Genomic DNA, 21,376 nt, shown 5'->3' on the forward strand with positions numbered 1-21,376 from the left:
GACAGTCTCTGTTTGACAGGGGCACCTTCACAGTGAGTGCCCTAGGGGAAGATTTGTAATTTGCTTTACTGTGAACATCACTTAGAAGTTACTATTATAAGGCAGCTGGAAACATGTATAGGCTGAGAACAAGCTTTCTGTTATCTTGGGGCACTTGACAAAGTGTCATGTGGAATAGAAAACTCCTTTGGGGCAGATGCCCCCTAGGTAGCAGTGAGTTGATTCGCATTTGGATTTCTGGTTTTCATTCTGAAATCTAATCTTCAATGTAGAATTAAAAATGGATAAGAGGCCTTAAAATGTACTCATTCTTAGTACAAAAATCCTGACATCAAAGAGAAGGTCATCATGCAGTTAACTTTCTTCAGAAATTGAATGTGTAACAGGATTGAAGAAGTCTCTGAGTTCATATTCCAAAAGGGGCCACACAAAATAAGCTATCTATTTATTTACAGAGTTGGGGCATTTAAAAATAATAGAGAAGCATAAATAGAAACACATGATTAATCTAGATGTTGAGATTTTTGCTTTGATATTCAGTTTAACGGTAGAAATGCAAATAGAAACAGTAAAGTGTTTTATATGGCCCTTATTTCGTCAGCCAACACACCTTGTCAAAGGACACATTTCACTCTTCAATATCACTGGATCTAATGAGCAGAATTATTTAATAATCTCAATTAGATAATCTGCCTTTTGGGAAATACAGATTGAGTACCATGGGTATGGTAATATCTGAACAGGCATGAAGGATGTCATGTGATGTGACATGAGGATTTCTGTCCCGTTGACAAGGTCTCAGAGAAGTAGTGACATTGGCACCCTGACTGTTAAATATGGAATAAACATACAGTGTTAGCGCCGCAGAACACCTGGGACTGGCTGCCAACCCAGGCTCCAGGCAACAGGAAAGCTTCCCGAGGGAAATCTCAGCTGAAAGCTGAAAAATCAGTAGGAGTGTGCTAGACATATGGTTGGCCGGGACTTTCAGATCTCTCAATTAAAATGTCACCTGAACGTCCTGACGTAGCATACTCCTACCCCCATTTTGTTTCTTATTCCAAATTAGAATCTGGAATATTTGCATTTGTTTAAATGTATTTCCCAAGCCCAGGTTATATGATGATGGTTTGTACAGGGCTGTATTCTCAGATCCCAGACCGTACTAGCACACTGTAGACGTTCCAGAAATATTTGTTAGTTGTTTGATAAACATTTTAGGAATCGGGTTGTAAGACATTAAATTTTATGAATGAATGCAGACTTTATTTTGCAGATATATTTTGCAGTTCAGAGTTTTAAGAAGGGAGCAACATGGTCACATTTCAGGGAAGAAAGACCTATGTGACTGCACTGTGGAAAATGGATTTGCCAAGGTCAATATAGGAGGCCAAACCCTGGAAAGAATTTGATTTAGTCATTTAAACATAAGATAAAGGTGATTTGGCTGAGAGATACTAGAGACATTTAGGAAGCTGAGTTGTCAGGGCTTCAGATTGATTTGGTGAAGAGGTCATGGAGAAAGCGTTGAAGATGACTCCTGGCTCTCTGATAGCTGGCTGGAAATTGGTGCCTTTCACTGCACAGGGAGCACAGGAAGATGACGTGTACAGGTGTAAGAGAAAAGGTAATTCAGCTTCAACCTGAGTTTAGTTACCTAAGTAAGGGACATTCAAGTAGCAATGTCTAATAATCAGTATCTCAAGTTAAGAAAAGCCAGCCAGACTGCAGGATACAGATTTAGAAACTGTCAGCCAATTAAGAATAATTTGCATCGTGGAAGTCAATGTGACTATCCAAGCAGGGTGTTGAGTATGGAGCAAAAATGCCATGCATGAAATTCTAAGTGTTAAGAAGGCAGGGGTGGTAAACAGTTTCTGCCACTCACAAAAGAGTGTTAATACTATCCTAACCAATGTCAGTGCTGCAGCGAGAATGGAAGTCAAGCTGTCACTATTAGAGAAGTGAAAAAAAAAAAGGAGGGGAAAGAAAAAGTAGATAGTACACATATGCAAAGCTTCAAGAAGAGAATGAGGGGGTGATTGGAAAATAACTTTGGATACCAAATTTATAATGGGAAGATTTATGTGAGTTAAATATGAATTGGAACGAGGAGAAAGAGAGAAGCCTGAGATGGAAGAATGAGTTGCTAAGCCACAGGGTGAGGTCCCAGAACAAGCAGAAGGAGGGAACAGAATCAGCCTTGGCTAGGAGCAAGGCCATCCTTACAAGGATAGAAACAGGAGGGAAGCAATGAGTGAATGCAGCTAGAGTACCTTAATCGCCTTTGCTAAAGCTAATTAGATAGCTGTTTTTAGCAAACATCTTGTAGGCTCAAAGATCACCTTTTGCAGAGAATTTTTCCTGTTAGTGTCATTTGAAGTCAATTACCACCAGTTCAAAAATCCTCTCAATCCAAGCCTCAATCCAAAGCACTTCCCATCACCTACTGGACAAAGTCCAGTCTCCTCACATCCTTGCTGAATCCCATGCAACTTCTGTTCCCGTCTTCTTCCTCCTCGCAAGCAGCTTTTACTCCAGCCATTTCTAACTACCTGTGCATTCCTAGCAAGTAACATATATATACATTTACTTCCTTTGAATTATGTTTTCTTTCCTTTTATCTGAAAGGTCTATTCTGCTGCTACCTCATTGCTAGATGCATGCCTCTCTTAATCCCCTCTGTGACTCCATCTCCTACTGCAAAATCCAGTCCAGTTTATATGCTTTCTTGGTGAAGCTTTCAGGGGCCACATGAGCCCCTCTGAAGCACAAGGTGATGCCTTGGGATCATTTACTGCTCCCTTGCTCTGGGTGACCATGGGCTGTGGAAAGTTGAGCTCATGTCTTTGCCTCAGAAGCATCTACTAGAATGTTAAGTTGTTGTTGCATAAATGAGCCCTCCACAAATTCCTGCCAGCTTCAACAAGCCATCTTTTGATATGCAATTATTTTGACTTTTTGTCTTTATTTGAATATATATGATGAGAGAAAAGCTGTTTTATAGCTCTCAAAAATTGAAGATCCTGTGGGAGTTATTTTTGTAATATATTTAAAGACTTCATTTCAAGGATGTAAATTTCAATGTGATAATGATTATTAACACTCTGTAACTGAATTTAAAGCTCATATCAAGCATATTGCACATTTGAAATTTATGACAAATTTTTAAAATACTATTTGATTATGGTTAAAGTTGTAAGAGGAGGAAATGTGTTTCTGGAGAATTCTGTACTGTTCCTTACACTTGACACAAGGAGACAAAGTCCTGGTCATCTGCTTTATCAGTATGCTAAACTTTCTGGATGTTAGTTGTATGGTCTCTGAATTCTCCCTTCCATGTCTCAGCAGTTGTGTTTCTAGTCTTATTTCTGTCATGTATGTCATTCTCAAAATCACAGTATCATGTGTAAACACAAGCCAGTTTTTTTGTATGGTATAATAAAAAAATCTACAAGTTCGGTCTCCTCACACATCTGCATAAAACCCACTAATATCTTCACATTACCCTCACGCTGCCTTCCCATTCAAAGCAGGTGAAATTTCTTTCTCTTTTGTTTTCTTATCTCATTTTGCTTTATTTAGCCCTGTTTGTTTTTTAGCCCCATTTCCTGCCAAGAATGCAAGTATGTTTACATTCCAGTCAACACTGTGATGTTTCTGCATCTGAGGGCTGTACCTGATACACCCCTTTGTGTGTAACACTCACCCTCAGTCTTGCACTAGTTTGTAAAGCATGATGCACTCGTGTGGTTTTCATGTAATGTTCATCTCACCCACCACACTGGGAACTTCATGAAAGCAAAGAGCACATTCAGATTACTCACTATGGTGTGGCATGTCACAGGCAGTCTGTTAATATTTTTTTGCCCAAATACAAGAATATATCTTGGCATAGGCATTTGGAGTTAGGGCTGCACTCAAATTTCAGCTCCCTACTCATGCTCATCCTAGAAGACAGCAGGTGATGGCTGCTGCCTGCTTCAGTGCCTGCTACTCGCTGGAGAGACTGAATTGACGTCCTGTCATCTCAACAACCAGGCTTGACCCTAGCTGTTGTGGAATTTGGGGAGTGAACCAGAGGATGGGGGAACTTGTATTTCCTTTTCTCTCTCTTTCCCTTCCCCCTGTTCTCCCTCCCTGCCTTCCAAATAACTAAAATAACCAAAAATGTGTTAAGGACTGTATCTTATCTGATTATGTATCCCCATGATCCAGTACAGTGCATACCGCATTGTAGCTTCATATAGGATAGTCTATTACACAGCTATTATATATTCCCATAATTGAAAAGACACAAAACAAAATCAACAACAGGAAGAAAAATGGAAAAAATGGAAAATTTACAACATGAAGTTAAATAACATGCTACTAAATGACCAACGTGTCACTGAAGGAATGAAAAATAAAATCAAAAACCTTCTTGAAGAAAATGATACTACCATATGACCTACATGTCACTGAAGAAATTAATAACAGAAAAAACACTTTTTTTGAAGAAATTTTTAAGATTGATTTTTATTTATTTTAAAGGCAAACTTACAGAAAGGAAGCGAGGGCAGGAGATATAGGAAGATCTTTTGCTGGCTGGTTAATTCCTCAAATGACTGCAATCCCAGAGCTGGGACAGACCTAAGCCAGAGCCCGGAGCTTCTTCTAGGCCTTCTATATGGGTACAGGGGCCCAAGGACTTGAGCCTTCTTTGGCTGTTTTCCTAGATCATCAGTAGGGAGCTGGATTGAAAGTGGAACAGCCTGAACATGAACCCACATGGAATGTTGGCATTGTGGGTGGTGCCTTAAGTTGCTATGCCACAACACCGGCCCCTTGTATAAATGTTTTTAAAATGTCCTCTACATTTTAGAAAGCTACAATGGAGGTTAAAGATCTTACTGCCCCCTCTTCTTCAAACCCATATAAACAGTTTCCTAAGAGTGAAAGGTTAATTAAATTGCCTAGGTCAGTGAGCTTAATGAATTGTAGGTGATTGCAGAGCAAAAAGATTTCTGATTCTCAATGTATTTTTTGTGTGTGTATGTGAAATGAGATTTCTATAAATGAGTGTGTTTAGTTCTATAAATTTGGAAGGCACTTGAATGGATACGTAAGGCGACTTGGGACACTAAAAAATGTTCTAGGTAGACAAAGATTGATGTCAGTCCATAACATCAGTACAGGTCACATAGTGCCCCAGCCTTTTGTCTTGTGAGCTGAATGGCAACAGGAAGGTGAGATGGTACAAAAGCAGACTGTCTCTTCCCAACTCTTACATTTAGAATAATGTTTCCTTTGCCTCTAACCCTAAAAACAATGCCCTCTGCACTACGTAAGGGCAATCAAGTTGCCTTCCAGTGTGATAAATGTCATACCTCCCATAGCTAAACCTTTCAGCTATTTTTTTTTTGTGGGTGACTGACATCATAGCTTCACTCCCCCACTCTCCAGCACTTGCACACCACACTACACTCCCACCTCCACATTCACCACCAGCAGTGTGGCCTCCAACATAAGTTCTTTAAAGGGTTTTGAAGCAAGAGTATGAACCCAGTATTTTACAACTGATTGAAACTATTCCAAACTAATGAAAAACAAATGAGTTCCCACTTTCATGATATTTCTTTATTTGTCACAAAATGCAGTATGATAGGAAACTGAAGGGGATTATCACTGTTGGAAACATAAATGCAAACTTACTTTTTATGGGGCTTAGATACATTCATGTAAGAAACTCAGAAGAATCAACTGATAAACTATTACAAAAAGTCATAAACATGCATTAAGCAGAATGGTTGCAAGTTGTGTGTGCTAATAATTTCCTATCCCAAGGAAGGGCTAAAATATGTCATTTTCCCCAAAGCTGTCCAGCTAGAAGTGGGATGCGCTTGGGAAACTGTTGTTTATGACTCTGGAGGCATGGGAAGGAACTGTCAGACCATTTAAAAATATAGAATCTAGAGGGCATGTTTCTACCTGGCACATACTGCGCATCATTGCATATGTGTAGAAAACAAAAATGTTAAATAAATTCTTGTCACAATATTTATGGGCTTGATTGAAGCTGTTAGAGAGTATGAAAAAAGAAAAGAAAACCTAGCACATGGTTCTCAGTTTTCAAATTCTTTCTATTTTCTGTTGATGGGAGTGACAGCCTTAATCGTATAAGCAAGCAGCTTACATGTTTAACATAATGTGTTGTTGGAGTTGATAAATAAAACATTTACATTTGAGTTGCTTTTTGTCTTTTAAGTAAAATCCTGCTGTTGTCTTGAGATGGTTAGAGAAAAACATTTTGCTAGGGTCACTTGAAATTGTAGTTACTAAATTAAATCAAAGTTTGATGGAATCAACCCTTTTTTCATCAACTGCATGTGTCACCTCACCACCTTGATATCTGATGCATTTGAGGTATGACAGCAGTCTGGGCCTACCTCTAACAGAGGGGAGATATCTGTATCTGACAGAAGCTTCTTGTTATCAGTGTTTCCAGGGGACCAAGCTAAAGATGACATCTCAGTCAATGTCCCAGAGTGTGGCGTTTGTGTGAGGAGTGTTTTGGACACTCAGTACTTCTGATACTTGTTGCCGGGCTCAACTTAGCACACACCCTCATTTGAGTTTATTCTGCATTATACATCATCGAAAATTCACTAAGATGCTATTGACCTATACATAACCCATTAATACTGTATCTCAGAATACCCTCTCAGAAATGTAGATTCTTTAACAGGTTGTTTTTTTTGATGAATATTACTTTGTGAATTTTAACACTTCTTCAAAAGTCTGTTTTTAGGGTTGTGACTGGAAATTAAAAGTCATTTCTAACATGACTAAAAAAGAAAATGGAATTTGAGGGAAAGGTAGCAAGCCAGAGAGTTTGGGTGTCGGGAATGGGAAGATGATGGTTCTTTCCTTTACATAAGCTATTTTTAAGATTTGTTTTTTTTTATTATGAAAAAAGTTACAGAGATAGAGGACAAAGAGAGAGATCTACCATCTGCTGGGTCATTGCCCAAATAGCTGCAATGGCCAGAGCTGAGCCAAGACAAGAGCCAAAGCCAGGAGCCAGGAACCCTATCTTAAGCCATCTTCGCCTGCTTTTCCAGTTGCATTATAGCCGGGAGCTGAGTAGGAAAGAAGCAGCCAGGACTCAAACCAACGCCCATATGGGATGTTGGCATTGCAGGAAGTTGGTTAACTCACTGCACCGCAAACCTAGCCTTTCTATAAATTATTGAAGTAAGGCTTCCTCCTTCTCTGTGATTGCTTCGGAAATGATAGCTGTGATCTGTGTCTATTTCATGTGTACTTACAGTTCTAACAAATCAATAAAATGTATATTTCTTCTTTACCCAAGGATTTCCTGCTGCAGATATTTACTGTGTTCCGAATATTGATACGCCCAGAGATGTTTCCCAAGGACTGGACTGTCATGCGCTTGGTTGCTAACAAGTAAGACATTTCCTTTCAATGAGGAGAATTACAGCCCCTCATATAGGAAAAAAAAGAGTACAGAATGATTTTTCTGTAATCTCCAAGTTCTAGGGTCTTTTTTTTTTCCCCCTTCAAGTTAACTTCTCTGGTTCATTTGCTGTTGATGCTGTTGCAAATTTGTTATAGTAACATCATTCAAATATTGAACAATCTGACTATGCATTGAGAAGTTCCATCCCACCTACCTTATCTACTCCGCTACCCTCCACCTGTGTGTAGTAACCAGATGTGTTTCTTCCTTTCCACTCTTCCTCTATGCCTAGCAGGTAGTGTAACAAATGCACTGCTGTGTATACTTCTCTCATACTAAGAATCCCTGGCAGCTTTTCTACCACGTTAATAATTTGTTGCCTTTTCTTTCACAGCAGAATAATAGTCTGCTGAATGGTTATGCCATCATTAATTTAACCAGCTTCGTGTTGCTGGACATTTATTTCTGATCTTTGTTCATTCTTTATAACTCAGCAGAAGGCATTAAACACCAAGTTCAGAACTAGATGCACACATTTGAAAAGTCACTGATGTGAACTTGGTATTTAAATCTCTGGGAGTTGACAAAATTTACTTCCCTTGAACGTAACATCCATTGTAAAATGACGTGAGCCTAGTGTAATAGCAGAAGTGAGCGAATCCTGGGAAGGAGATGGGGGAGGGGCGAGTAGTAAGGGTGAAGGGGCTAATTCTAGAGACTCCGGTGTCATGGATTTATCTGTTCTCACAGCTGTTTGTCTCCATAGTCTCAAGAGGTAGAATCAAGATCAAGTTCTTTAGGAAACAGACTCATCATCACTTCTAGACTTGTTATTTATGCTGTCTCGCGTTAGCATTCTCACTTTCCCAGCCTGTATCTGCCTGCTTCTGCTTCCTCCTCTTCTCCAAATGCTAACACCTTCGTTCTCAGAGTGAAGGTTGGGATCTCTCAGCATCTATCCATAGGCCAAGGTCCCCATATGTCTTCCCCAGATGCCCAGGTGTGGTGATGCTGGGAGCTACAAGAACATAACATTCGATTTTAGTTAGATATGCTCAATATGGCTTTTGCTGCAGTATCCATTTATAGACTTGGAGGTGTTAAAATGATGTGTTACAAACTTTACAAAGCAACAAATAGTGTAATATGCCATATTATATTTTACATAAGTACAGAAGCAGCTTTTCCATTTTGAAGACTAATTGACACTACTGGAATAGCTGCTTTAGAATTTGGCATATTCTGTTTGTGGTCTGTGAGGAGACCCAATTATCTAATCATTGCAATGTCTCGATGCTAGAATTATAAACTTTTTTTTTGTTTTTCTTTCTTTCTTTTTTAAATATTTACTTCTTTATTTGAGTCTTGGAGAGAAAGAGAGATAAAAAAAGAGAGATGCAGAGGTCTTCCATCCACTGGTTCACTCCTCAAATTATCACAATGGCAAGGGCTGAGGCCAGGCCAAGCCAAAAGCCAGGAACCTCATCCAGATCTACTGTGTGTTTACAGGGGTCCAAACACTTGGGCTATATTCCAGTGTTTCCCGGGGTCATCAGAGCAGCCAGAGCTCGAGCTGGCTGCCGTACACAATGCAGACTTTGCATATGTTAGCTTAGCTCACTACTCCACAGCAGCCCCGAGAGGCTGTGTGTGTGTGTGTGTGTGTGTGTGTGTGTGTGTGTGTGTGTGTGTGTGTGTGTGTGTGTGTGTTTAGGCCTTGTTACCTAGGATCAGACACTCTGACTTCTTGACTAGGTTACCAAGAAGTGATCCAAGGAGCCAGCTGGGAAGGGAGAGAGCCTGCCAACATCATTATCACACAGCATCACTATCTTGCCATTCAGCCAGCCCCCTCTATAATGGGATATTTTAGCTTCACTTGGAATTTACAGTGACAGAAACTCAAATCCAAAGTAAATCTGACATTTTTGTTTCTTGAGTACACAAACTGCGCATGTGCTTGCTAAAAACCATGACAACAGGGTGGATTTTGTGTATTAAACACCTTCTCTCTGTCCCATATAAAAGCCCATTTGGGAAAACCTCAGGATCACACAGGCAGGTAACAGACTTAGAAGCATAGATTTTATTTTTAAGTAAAAATATCATGAAAGATTTCCATCTACAATGCGAGCCAAATAGAAAATGGATTTGATTAGAGATGAGCTCTAACACATTTATATTGAAGATTACTCCCATAGTAACCCCTCGAAAGCTGCCATCAACCTTTGCTCAATACAGTATTTTGATTCCATTGCCATCCTAGTTGAGTGCCAGGGAGTCTGGTAATAACTCTGCACTGGCAGTGACTGGCAACTTCAACCTAATTCGTGAACGGAGCTCTAGGGCCTGGCAAGACACCTGCCAAGTTGGATCCAGTTGCCTGCTGTATGCTGTCCTGCTTGCTTCTCCACTCTTCTCTAATCACTGCCCAGCCATTTTCCACTCAAAGACATATGAGATCGGTCATGCTTTATAAATACAACAGAATATAGAAAAAATGCCCTCAATTCTTTGGGATTTATCTGTTATAAAAAGAGCCTTATAATTTTGCTGGAAAAGTAGATTTGTCAAATTTGCCAAAGACAGCTGAAGGGACAGTAGTGTAAGCTGCCGCCTGCATCACCAACCTCCCACATGGACACCCATTCATGTCCTGACAGCTCCATTTCTGATCTAGCTCCCTGCTAATGTGTCTGGAAAAACAGTGGAGAATGGGCCAATTGTTGGATCCTGTATCCACATGAGATCCACGTAAGAAGCTTCTGGCTCCCGGCTTCTGCCAGGTGCAGTCCTAGCCATTGTGGACACCTGATGGAAGTTCATGTGTGTGTGTACATGTGCATCTGTGTACCTGTGTCTATAACTTTTCAAATAAATAGATAAATTTTTAAAAAAAATCAGAGGTAACTAAATGTGTTCAAGGGCATACTCTAGAAAAAAAATGTGTCATGTATGTGAAGGAGTAAGTTGTAGGAATCAGATATACACTTGTGAACCTGACCACTTTTTCTTCAGTGCATTTGTATGGTTTTGGCTTATTTCCACCTGAGTGCCTAATATTGTGTAGCATATCAAGTGTTCCCACTCAAAAGTTCCACAAGGGCAAGAAACATGTTTTCTCTCTCTTGCTGGCTTGAAAACTAGATCGTGCCCACCCTGTAATCCTGGTGAATGTTTCTGATGAGCTCAGCTGCTCAATCTGGAATGAAGAAACATAAGGAAGATGAAAATTAAGTGCCAAAAATACAGGACACTTTCAGCGAGGCTTCTCTCCACCCCCTTCCCATACACATTGCGAAATAAAGTCACAGCTTTGTATATATTTTCAAGGGGATAAATCCTGTAAGACTCTTACTGAGGAATGTAGAACTTCAGGTCCTTATTTTGCTTATCTTCTATGTATGTAAGCTTCAAACCTGACCATTTCAGGTTTCAAATGAGATCTGGATAGCCAGTAAATCATTTGTTAACGCAGAAATGCTTAGGGGAGCGCACTCATTCTTTCAGTGAGCCATCTATTCAGTAAGTGCCTTAAGTGTCATTGCTAACATAGATAAACACTTGTACACTGGTATACTTGTGAAAGGAACTTTGCTGTAGTTGAGAATAGCGGGCATTTTCCTTGACAACATGAAACTCAAGTTGAAGGCCAAACCAGGTGATAACAGGGCAAATGAAGAAGTTCCTATTGGTCAGAAATAGCAGAGTGGTCAGACTTTAACTTCCAAGCAACTGGGAGTGTGACTAAAATAGGGAAAAGAAAGGGACCAGTTAAGATGAAGTGGGAAGAGGAAGACAGTGACCACATATTTTTAAGTGAGGACATGATGACAGAACCAGAAAGATCCAGTTAGCAGCATACTTCAGCCATCTACATGAGCGAGACGATGATGATTTGGTGGGTAGGAATGAAGGTAGTAATAAAATGGATTTAAAAAATAAAAATGACAATACTTGCAGATGACTGGAAGTATGTAGGAAAAAAAATTAATGACAGTGACCACTACATTTTTGGCCTGGGTAAAGGACAAATTGTTGTGCCATTCATTAAGGTGAAAAATAATGACAAATGGGAAAGGTCAGGATTTTAGGTTGAATGTAACGTCAGACTGCTATCGGATATCCAGGTAGAGAAGTAGAAGTAAAAGCTAGACATGTTGTGTGGGGCTCAAGGAAGAAGAGTGGCTGGAAATGAATATTTATATTCATTTGCATATGGTTGAGATTTGAAGGCATGTAACTAATCCCCTAGGCTGATTTAAAAAAAAAAAAAAAGTTCTTATGGGGTTGTGTGGCATGCCAACATTTTAAACTTAAATCAGCAATTCGAGACACATATGAAGGCTGCAGAAGAGAAGCTCAAGATGGGAGGTGAGAACCAGCAGAGTGTTAAGGTCCCATGAAGAAAGTGTTTCTGGAAAGAAGGGAGATCCGGAGCCCCTGGAGGTCGGCAGTGGTGTGTGTGGATTCTTGACTCTGGGATTTAGGAATGCTGTAGATGTTGGTGACATTGACAAGTGGAAGCAATGAAAGAGCCAGACCAGAGTGAATTCCAGAGAAACTAGAAACTTATACATAACTCATTAGAAGTGTTTTTGCTGTAAAAGGGAGCAGAGAAATAGGGCTGCATGTGGAAAGACTTGTCAGCATGAGGATTATTTTTAAAATACGGGGTATTGTAGCATGTGGAATTGCTAATAGGAATGGCTCAGTAAAAACAAATACTCATACTAAAGAAAACAGGGGTAATTGAAGGAAGAATGTCCTTGAGCACACAAGCAGGGATGGGAACTGTTCACTGTCCACAATGATCTCACACCTGAAAATAAATCAACTGTATAAGCACGCAGTGCCATTCAGCTGACATTGTGTGTGTTAGTCAGATTTTTATCAATGAAAAAATCCTACCCCCACACAAGGTAACATTGATGTAATGGAAGGGAAGCCGTACCTTAGTAGAAGTATTGACAGTTCATCCACAGTAACTGATGGAAGACAGAATACGAGATACCCTGAAGAGGAGGAGGAAGTAGATAATCTGTTGAGAGTTGATGGACACAGCTATTGTTTTTGTTTTTGTTCACTAAGACTAATTATCCTTAAAGAATTTTGTTGCCTAGGGAAGAGTAAGATACTGATTTTATTTGTTTTATTAAAACTGTATATTATTGTGATAGTGTGGCTAACTTGGTACTAGCTAATATTTGCACAAGAACTGCCTAATCAATGCATCTGCAGGTGCATTGTGGAGAGTTGGTGATGAGAATAGGTGCACGAAGGAAAAGCCTTCTTACAAATTTGAGCCCAGGGAGTCAAAAAACAGGATCCATTGCACAAATGCACCATTTTTTCTATCAGTGTTGCCTACTGGATGCTGGTTGACATAGAGTTTTCATAATCTTTTAGTTCCCTTTTCATTCTCTTTGTTGTCCCATGCTGCATGCCTTCTGTCCTCAGTCAGAATCACTTTTCCTGCATCCCCATTAGCTGACAGTATGCTCTCCACTTGGTTCAGCTGTACCTAAGTTCAGTCTGATCAAAATGTCTTTAAGAACAAGTGTTTAAACTAGTGGTTGCAACTCCCACATCCTGTGTTGGATCTAAGCTCTATCCCCTTCTCTCTCCCTTCTCCCTCTTTTCCTCCCTCCCCATCCTTCAGGTAAAATAACCATGAATGTACATTTTTAAGAGTAGTCTATATGACAGTAGAAGGAAGAGTTTCTGTGGAGTTGGGGAGTTGTTTGAAGCGAATTCCCAAGTGGCAGAAGGAGGTGACAACTGAAATCCATGGAATAATAAATGATTTCCTTTACGGTGATTCCTGTTTTGTGCATCATTTTAATCATGCTGCACCTACAGATTATGGCTGTCAAAAGTGATCCTTGGGCCTGCACTCCTATGGCAGAAATCAGAAATTGGGCCATGTGTGGCAGCAGATTGCAAACCTTTCTTGGCTCCTGATATCCCCTATGCTGAAACTAAGTAATGGGTAAAAGAACGAAAACAGAGGAACCACATGGTTTTAGAGAAAGTGGAACAAGCAAAGGAAGGTCCCTCAACTCCACAGGTATTCCCTACATTGAAGGAACAATAATGGATAAATTCTTGTTAAATGCCTTTAGCTGGCTTGGGGACCTGTGTCCTAGGAGACTGTCCCAGTGCCGAGTTCCCAGGAAAAAGCCAATGAGCTGTCTCTGTGGCTTGTGCTGAATGTTTCAGGAATAAATGAAAAACATTTAAAGTAGAATCATTTTGAGAACTTTCTATCCCTGAGCAGTCTTATTTTTGGAGGCCATGCCCATCATCTTATCAGACATTAAATAGGCCTACATAGTGTATTAGCAATGTTTTTTCTGGAGAAAAAAAAATACATGTATTTTACTTAGATTACTAGCCTATGAGGTAACTTTGCAGTTTTAATTGGCTGCATCACATTTTTGCTGCAAGTCTCAGTGCTTTCCAAATCCCTGAGAGATTGCTGGACCATTATACCTTGTGCCTCTTGGCAGCTGTGACACAGCAGCTCTGATAAGAGAGTGAGCTGTTCACTCCAGAAACAAAGATTATACGACCATTAAATTACTAGTCTGCCTCCTAGCAAGCTTTGACTTAGTACTTCACATGCCAACTAAGATGCCCGCATTCCACATCGGAGTGCCTGGTTCGAGGTCTGGCTACTGCTTCTGTCTGAATCAGGTTGCTGCTAACACATGTTTTTGAGGCAGCAGATGGTGGCAAAAATGCTTGAGGCTAGTACATGTAGGCGACCCTGATGGATTTTCCGACTTCTGCCTTCAGCCTGCTCAAACCCTGGCTGTTGCGTACACTTTGGCAGGGGAGGGGGGAAGGCGGCATGACCCAGCAGCTGGAATCTGTTTGTCTTGCCTGACTTTCAAATAAAAATAGCAATAATAGTTTTTTTTTTCTCTGAAATTCCACAAATCAGAAGAATGTCAAACAGGATGTTTCCGCTGACACCAGACTCTGCATCTTTGCCATCAAGAAAGAGGGGAGAGGGTGGAGGGAATCACCCCAACAACATTAGTAACACCTGGGACTTACTCAAAATGGAGGCTTTCAAGCCCCTGCCAGGTTTTATTTGAAAAGCAGGAAGAAAGAGAGATACAGACAGAAAGAGAGATACAGACAGAAATAGAGATAGCCCATCAGCAGGTTGATGCCTGCAGCAGCTGGGAGAGGCCAGGCCGATGCCAGAAGCCCAGCAGATCCATCCAGGTCTCCCCCAAGGGTTTAACCTGCTCGCCTGTTGCAGACAAGCATTGCTGCAGTCTACAGCAGTTGTTCTCTGCTGGGTATATGTCAAAGTCACTGTGAGGTTTGACGCTCTGGTGTGCTGGTTGCACTCGGGTCACAGAACATCTGGGCAGTTGAATCCAGATACAAGAATAATAAAAGCTACAAAGTGACAGCAGGCACAGCCCAGGCCATGTTAGGCCAGAGATGCCATTTACCAGAAAGTGCAGTTTAAGAAAAAAAATTATTTGTATGTAAATAACAATTTAATAACCCTCACCATTGGCTAACCTCTTTTCAGAGGACTGGGTTGGTTGGCTCCTTTTCAGAACCTTTGGCCAAGTCATCTAAATCCCAGATGTGTCCTTTCACTGACGGGAGATTAAGGTTAAGTCCAAAAACCTTATCCTAAATGGTGAGCACTTCCTTGCCTGACAGCATTTCATTTCCTAATAATTAAGCTTGGGTTGTACATACTAACACTTCAGTGAAATACTTCGGAAACTTCCATGATCTCTTCAGTTGTCACTACTTGAAATGATCGGTGTGTGAGAAATTTTCCTCTTTCGGTATTAATTGCCAATGATTTGTTATAACGTGAAGCTTGTTGATGATTTGTGCTGTTTAGGAGAGGGAAGAATGCACAGAACTTCTTATTCTCACAAGTTTTTCTGGTACTTTCATAGCAAAGTTTGTTGCAAGACTTAAATGACATGCAAATTATACATACATGTAAGTTTCTGAACATGAAGGGCAGATACCCAAGAAAAGGGGATCTTCTTCTCTTTTTGTTTATCTTAAAATTCCATATTCAGCCATGCAGGCCCTTAGCCTTGCTCACGTCTCCCTACCATACAAGATGCTGCAATCATGATGTTCTTAGTAGATACGATCCTGACCATGTATATCCCTCAAGAACTGTACTCTGCTAATTAGTAAATACTCTTCTGACCCCACTTACTAGTAGGATACTCGCTGTGTAGTTGGCAAAGTCTGGTTTGGTTTCATTTTACCCTGGGTCATCCAACTGTTACCTTTCCATTCCAAATGCCATGCTGAATGCTAGGGCTTCGACACATCACAGCAATGCATTATGCATGCCTCTCGGAACAAGCCAAGGAGGTTTAAAATGCCAACTACTTTTGTATTGGTGCTTAGTATTCACTACTTAGTGAGTGGCTTATCTTATTTCAATATTATGGTGTCTCTAACATGAAATGAACCATCTGGAAATAGGAGCACATTCAGGTTTGAAAGCAGAAACATACTTCACAAAGTTGAGGAAAGACAGGATTAAAAAATAAGTTTGTTTGGGGGGGGTAAAGCAATGTTTGAAATGTGTGCATACCAAGGAGTCCTAGAAATGTTCACATAAAATGTTCATTGTGAAAAAAGCTATGTATGGATCTCAAAAAATATTTTGCACCAAAACAAATCCTTTCATTCTGGCTTTAACAGCTCTCAGGGTATCTGTCTCATGTATGCCCATGGCTGCAGAAAGGAGCAGATTTTGAGCAAAGTGGGGGGTGGGGAGGAACACTGGCACTCATCAGAAATGCCAGCCCAATTCTGCTTCATCTGGCTCCCCTGCAGGAAGCACTGGGCTGTGCCAGTCCCTCTGTCTGGCATCTGGGAGTCCTCCCTGCAGGTGCCCCTTCTTCTGACGGGGTGTAATGCTGTCGATTCCACACACCTTACTACTGAGTTACAAACAAATTCACAGTCTGTAATTGTCCTTCACTGGCAACCTTGTCACCCTGAGAAAGAATCTTCCCCAGCTCCTGCATGCCCTCTAACACCTTAAATGTGATGGACCAGAAAGAGCATCTAATACATACACTGTGTTCTTTATTATTTCATCCTGTCAACTTTATCTTTGGATTTCTTTTCTCAGTAGTGTTAAAAACAAATGAACAAAAAATGGCTTTCTTCTGTAATCATCAAATACAGAATGTTTTGTTTGTGTTAGATCATTTGCTTTATTCAAAAATTAATGGTGACAATTTTTAAAACATCAAAAAACCAATGTATTTATGTCTGAATCATATACATTCATAGCTCTTTCTCTGTATCGTCTTCATAGAACCTACCTGACTTGGAAAATAGATTTCTTTTTTTCTTTTTGGAGTTGATTTTTTTTTAAATTTTAAGTATGAATTATCTAACATGGCTGCACATGCTTAAGGAAGGAGGTTTTCTTTCATCTTGGTTTGGTTTTAAGTCTCATCTACTAAGAAATTTTCACTATTGTGAAGCTTTAAACTTAAAATATATTCTTTTTTATCACTAGTGTTATTATTACAACAGTTCTATACCTCTCTGATGCACTTCGAAAGAATTTCCTAAACGAAAATTTTGATTATAAGGTAAGTGTTCCATTAGATGACTGTCAGTTTGGGCTGAAATATTTGTTTTTGATATTTAGAAATGGACTACCCTGTTTTGGGGACCATCTTGCTTTTAATTATCAATAGGTTTTTATATTATATTATATTATATTATATTATATTATATTATATTATATTATATTATATTATATCGTATTATATTAGTGTCTGTGAATAATATATACCAATTGTAGCCCTTATCAATCCAGTGGAAAAACATTGTGCATAGAAAGAGATAGTTCTTTATATTACTGTAAACTTTTATTTCTTGCTTTTTTCTGTATGATTCCAGTGCATAAGGAAAGCAGCTTAGGGCTTGATGTTTTTATGCCTTTCTAGAACTACAGTCTGTATGCAGAAAAATTTGTGGAGTAAACCCTTTACTTCATTAACTGCTTTACTTCTTATTTTTTAAAAATAAATGCGAGAAAAGAAAAAAAAAACAAAGCTTAGTAAGACCCCCCTTTTTTTTTAGTAAAATTCTTTAAGTCAGAACTTTGTACATGTTTAATATGGTAAATGGCGAACAAAGATTAATGGTACCCATGTCGGTTCTCCTTCTTAACAATGATTTTGTTGTTTTTTCATCTTGTTTTCTTATTAAGAAAAAAAAGTTTTGTTTGCAAAGCAGAGTGATGGAGAAAGAGGAAGACAGAAAGAAAGGGAGAGTTCATCCATCCATTAATTTACTCACCAGATGGCCGCAGCAGCCAGGTCTGCCCTAGGTCAAGACCACCAGCCAGGACCTCCATCTAGATCTCCCACATGGGGCCCACATGGGTCCCCAGCACAGCCAGAAACATGAGCAGGAATCTGGATGAAAAACAGAGAAATCTTATTAAATGCCCTTCCTATTTCTTCTTGAATCATATTTTTCATATTAAACATTTAATAAAATTTCCTTTTCAGAAAAGCAACGATATCATAAAAGCCGATGGAATTTTAACTTTTTTATACTTCTCTACATTGTTACTAAAAATAATATATTGAAACGTTCATGCCCAGAATTCTACTTTCTGATTCTTGTTTCTTCTGTTTCACTCTTCTAAACTACTCTGCTTATGTGCATTCTTAGAAAATTAAATCCAGAATAGCTCCCTAATCGTCTATAAAGTTTGTTAGTGAAATTATTGCATTAAACATTATACCAGTTACATCTGACTTCCTGTTCCCCTGTATCCATACTACTCTATTGTGTACTATATTCTATCTATACTATACTTATAGTATTGCTTTTTGTTTATATAAACAATATTATGTTTTAATTTACCTGTCTTTACAAATAGCAGATATTGACTAAAATTTTTACTTTGTGAATTTTCTTTATTTCATCATTTTGCTTACAGATTTTATCATTTTCTTTTTTTTGAAAGAACTCCAAGTATAAAACAGATATTAACACTTTGTCACAATTTTCCTATTTTATTTGTCCTTAATTTTATATGGTGTCAGTAGGGAGTTGATTTCCTTCCCATTGTCCTACATTTTTTTTTTTTTTTTGGCGGGGGGAGTTGTTTTTTGATTGGGAAAGGGTTGCTTTTACTTGGAGGACTTTTGCTTTCTTTTTTGCTAATTTTCATTTCAGGAAAATTTTATTCTGATCTCATTCTGGTCCTGGTTTTAGTAAAAGCAAACTTAGGCTGAAAAGGTTTGTCTGGCCAAGGAATTTTTATATACTGTCTGAATTTAAAGCGGTTAGCATATCCAAAGAAGTCTATGATTTTTTTTTAAGTTCTACATTAAAAGGAGTTCTGAAAATGAATTCAAGCAGGAGTCATCTGCCTCAGCCTCTTTGAAGATACTCAAAGCATCCACCATTGGAAATACAGCAGACAGTTTGTGAAACCTGAAATACAGATTTGAAACAGTATGTCAGTAATATTTAGGGAGGTTTCTTCTTGGTAAAGGGAAATTCAAGCAGATACTATAAAAAGGAGAGAGAAAAGCAAAGTAAACCCCCATATACCTATATTCAGTTCTGACTCTTTACTAACTCATGGCCAATCTCACCCTTCCACTTTAACCACCTTTGAAGCAAGTTCAATATATCATGTGGTTTCGCCTATAAATATTCTTGTGTCACTATGATACTTAAGTATCTTGTTATGGAATGAACATTGGCACCGTGGTTAAGATGCTATTTGCGATGCTTGAATACCGTATTGGAGTGCCTGGTTTGAGTCTTGCTTCCTCTGCTCCCCATCCAGGTTCCTATTCATGTACCTTTTGAGAAAATGCTATTGTTGGTTCTAGCCTTTGGGTCCCAGGCCACCAACATGGAAGTGTGGGTGGGTTGTGAGTTCTTGGCTTTGGTCTGACCTGTCCTTAGCAACGGCAGGCATTTGTGGAATAAACCTACAGAAAGATCATCTCTTTCCTTGTCTCTGTCTCAACCAAAATGAAAACAAACAAGTAAAAACAATATCTTGTTGTTTTAGATTTGGGATTCCTACTTTTATCTCGCAGTCATTTTTATAAACCAGCTATGTCTACAGTTGGAGATGTTCACACCTTCCAAAAAGAAAAAGGTGTTAGAAAAGTAAGTACCCAATATATGATCAGGTGAGAAATGTTGCCTTTTAAAGGATATTTATTTCAAATGATTCATAAGTCAGAATGCCTGAAACTGGAAATCTCCCAGTAGAAAAGTGATCACTCATAAGACAAGAAGCAGTCTTTTTGGAAATATTTTTTGAACTTACGTTTATATTTTCTTTTACCCTAAGTCTTCAAGGTTGCAAAAAAAAAAAAAAAGATTATAATCACACACAAAAAAATAGGAGAGAAAAGATCTTTTAGGAAAGATATTCATGAGGGCTTGGTGTAGAGGCACCAAGACATGTATATTAAACATCTTTTACTACAAACATTTTGTGTTTTGATTCAGAATAGCAAATGTTTCCTAAGGGAACCTGGCTGTGTTCTGGACATTTTGCACGAGGCTTGATTTTTTTTTCTCTATTACAGGTATGGAGATATGCGTGTCACGATGGGCTGTGAAATTTTCAGCATGTGGCAAAATCTGGGTAAGTGACGAGAGAGAAGCCACCTCCATTGTACAGCTTATCACTGTACTTTTAAGTGGAAAAATCAAGGATAATTTACCAATGACAGTGTTGGAAACCAGATGTCTAAATCAATAAAGATATCTGCAGAAGGTAATTGGCACATTGGCACTGAATAAGGTTATAACTGATTCTTTAGATTAGATACCTGTCTGAAAAATCATCCTATCTTTGTGTGGTTCATTGCTAATTAATGCTAAATTTTATAACCTAGTATGCTCCAATATTATACACTCTATTTCTAGAGATGAGCTGCCTTTTCAGACTTTGAGACTCTAACAAATCAAAATTTCTAGAACTCTGAATTGAAGTTATGAATCATGAAAGATTGACTTAAATATCACTCCTCTTGAAAACTGTAAATGACCGAGCTATATCATAAAGAGATCACCAAAGGATTCTAAAAGCTTCTTCAGTTGCTAAGAGACCACTAGATCCATTTTTGTTAATCTGTCAGCAGAGAAAGCATTTTATTCTATTATATTGAGGACACAGACCTGCTTGCACAGAAAAGTATCATACTTGAGAAATAAATTGTTTCAAAATACGTTAGTAAAAAAATAAGAATTCCAGATTGGTGATTTATTTGATATGTTAACGCCACAGATTTTAGAATTCCTTTGCTACAATTGCATTTGAATTTGTCCTTCTGATCTATTTGCATGACTTGAATGTGTGATGACCTAGAAATATCTTTTCCCATGTACTCATCCTCCTTGGAGATGGCAGGACTTATTTTGTGGGGGTTTAAAAAAAGTGCTGTCATTATACTTACATTAATGTTTCAGAGTGATTTTTTTGGACTAGGAGCCCTCAAATATGTGTTATCACCTTGAAGGGACCTTGTTATGTACAAGGCATCAGATGCTTGTCTCACTGCAGAGAAAATGTTTATCTTAGTCCTCACATGGCCTTGTTTTTTTTTGTGACCTTGTTTTTTCAAAAATCATTCAAGGTCCTTGTAACTGTCCATAATGCACGTGGCATTATTTTACCAGGTCTTGTTTCCTAAATACCACGGCAAAATGCTCCTTGGAGGCCGTCTGGTTGTTCAGATGCTTTTCAGAGCTCCAGTTATGAGAGCAGGGTGGATTTGACTGCATCACCAGTGTTGGCAAACATGACAGGTGTCCTCGTCACTGCCATAAATGGTTATTTACATATACAACTTTATTCAGACCAGGAGAGCTATCCGTCTAATCCCA

The 21,376-nt window shown here is 39.0% G+C and overlaps 1 protein-coding gene across 1 annotated transcript in view; it reads left to right on the forward strand.

The window, feature by feature from the left end:
• DOCK4 (dedicator of cytokinesis 4) overlaps positions 1-21,376 on the forward strand; it is a 350,501-nt gene that overhangs the window by 270,132 nt on the left and 58,993 nt on the right. The window contains exons 27-30 of the mRNA XM_041002001.1: positions 7,355-7,449; positions 17,010-17,085; positions 19,545-19,645; positions 20,074-20,132. Of these exons, the coding sequence (XP_040857935.1) occupies positions 7,355-7,449; positions 17,010-17,085; positions 19,545-19,645; positions 20,074-20,132 (331 nt within the window). The remainder of the gene's footprint in view (positions 1-7,354; positions 7,450-17,009; positions 17,086-19,544; positions 19,646-20,073; positions 20,133-21,376) is intronic.

This window comes from Ochotona curzoniae, unplaced genomic scaffold, assembly GCF_017591425.1.
Source record: "Ochotona curzoniae isolate NIBS_2020 unplaced genomic scaffold, NIBS_Ocur_1.0 scaffold_2476, whole genome shotgun sequence".
Taxonomy (NCBI): domain Eukaryota; kingdom Metazoa; phylum Chordata; class Mammalia; order Lagomorpha; family Ochotonidae; genus Ochotona; species Ochotona curzoniae.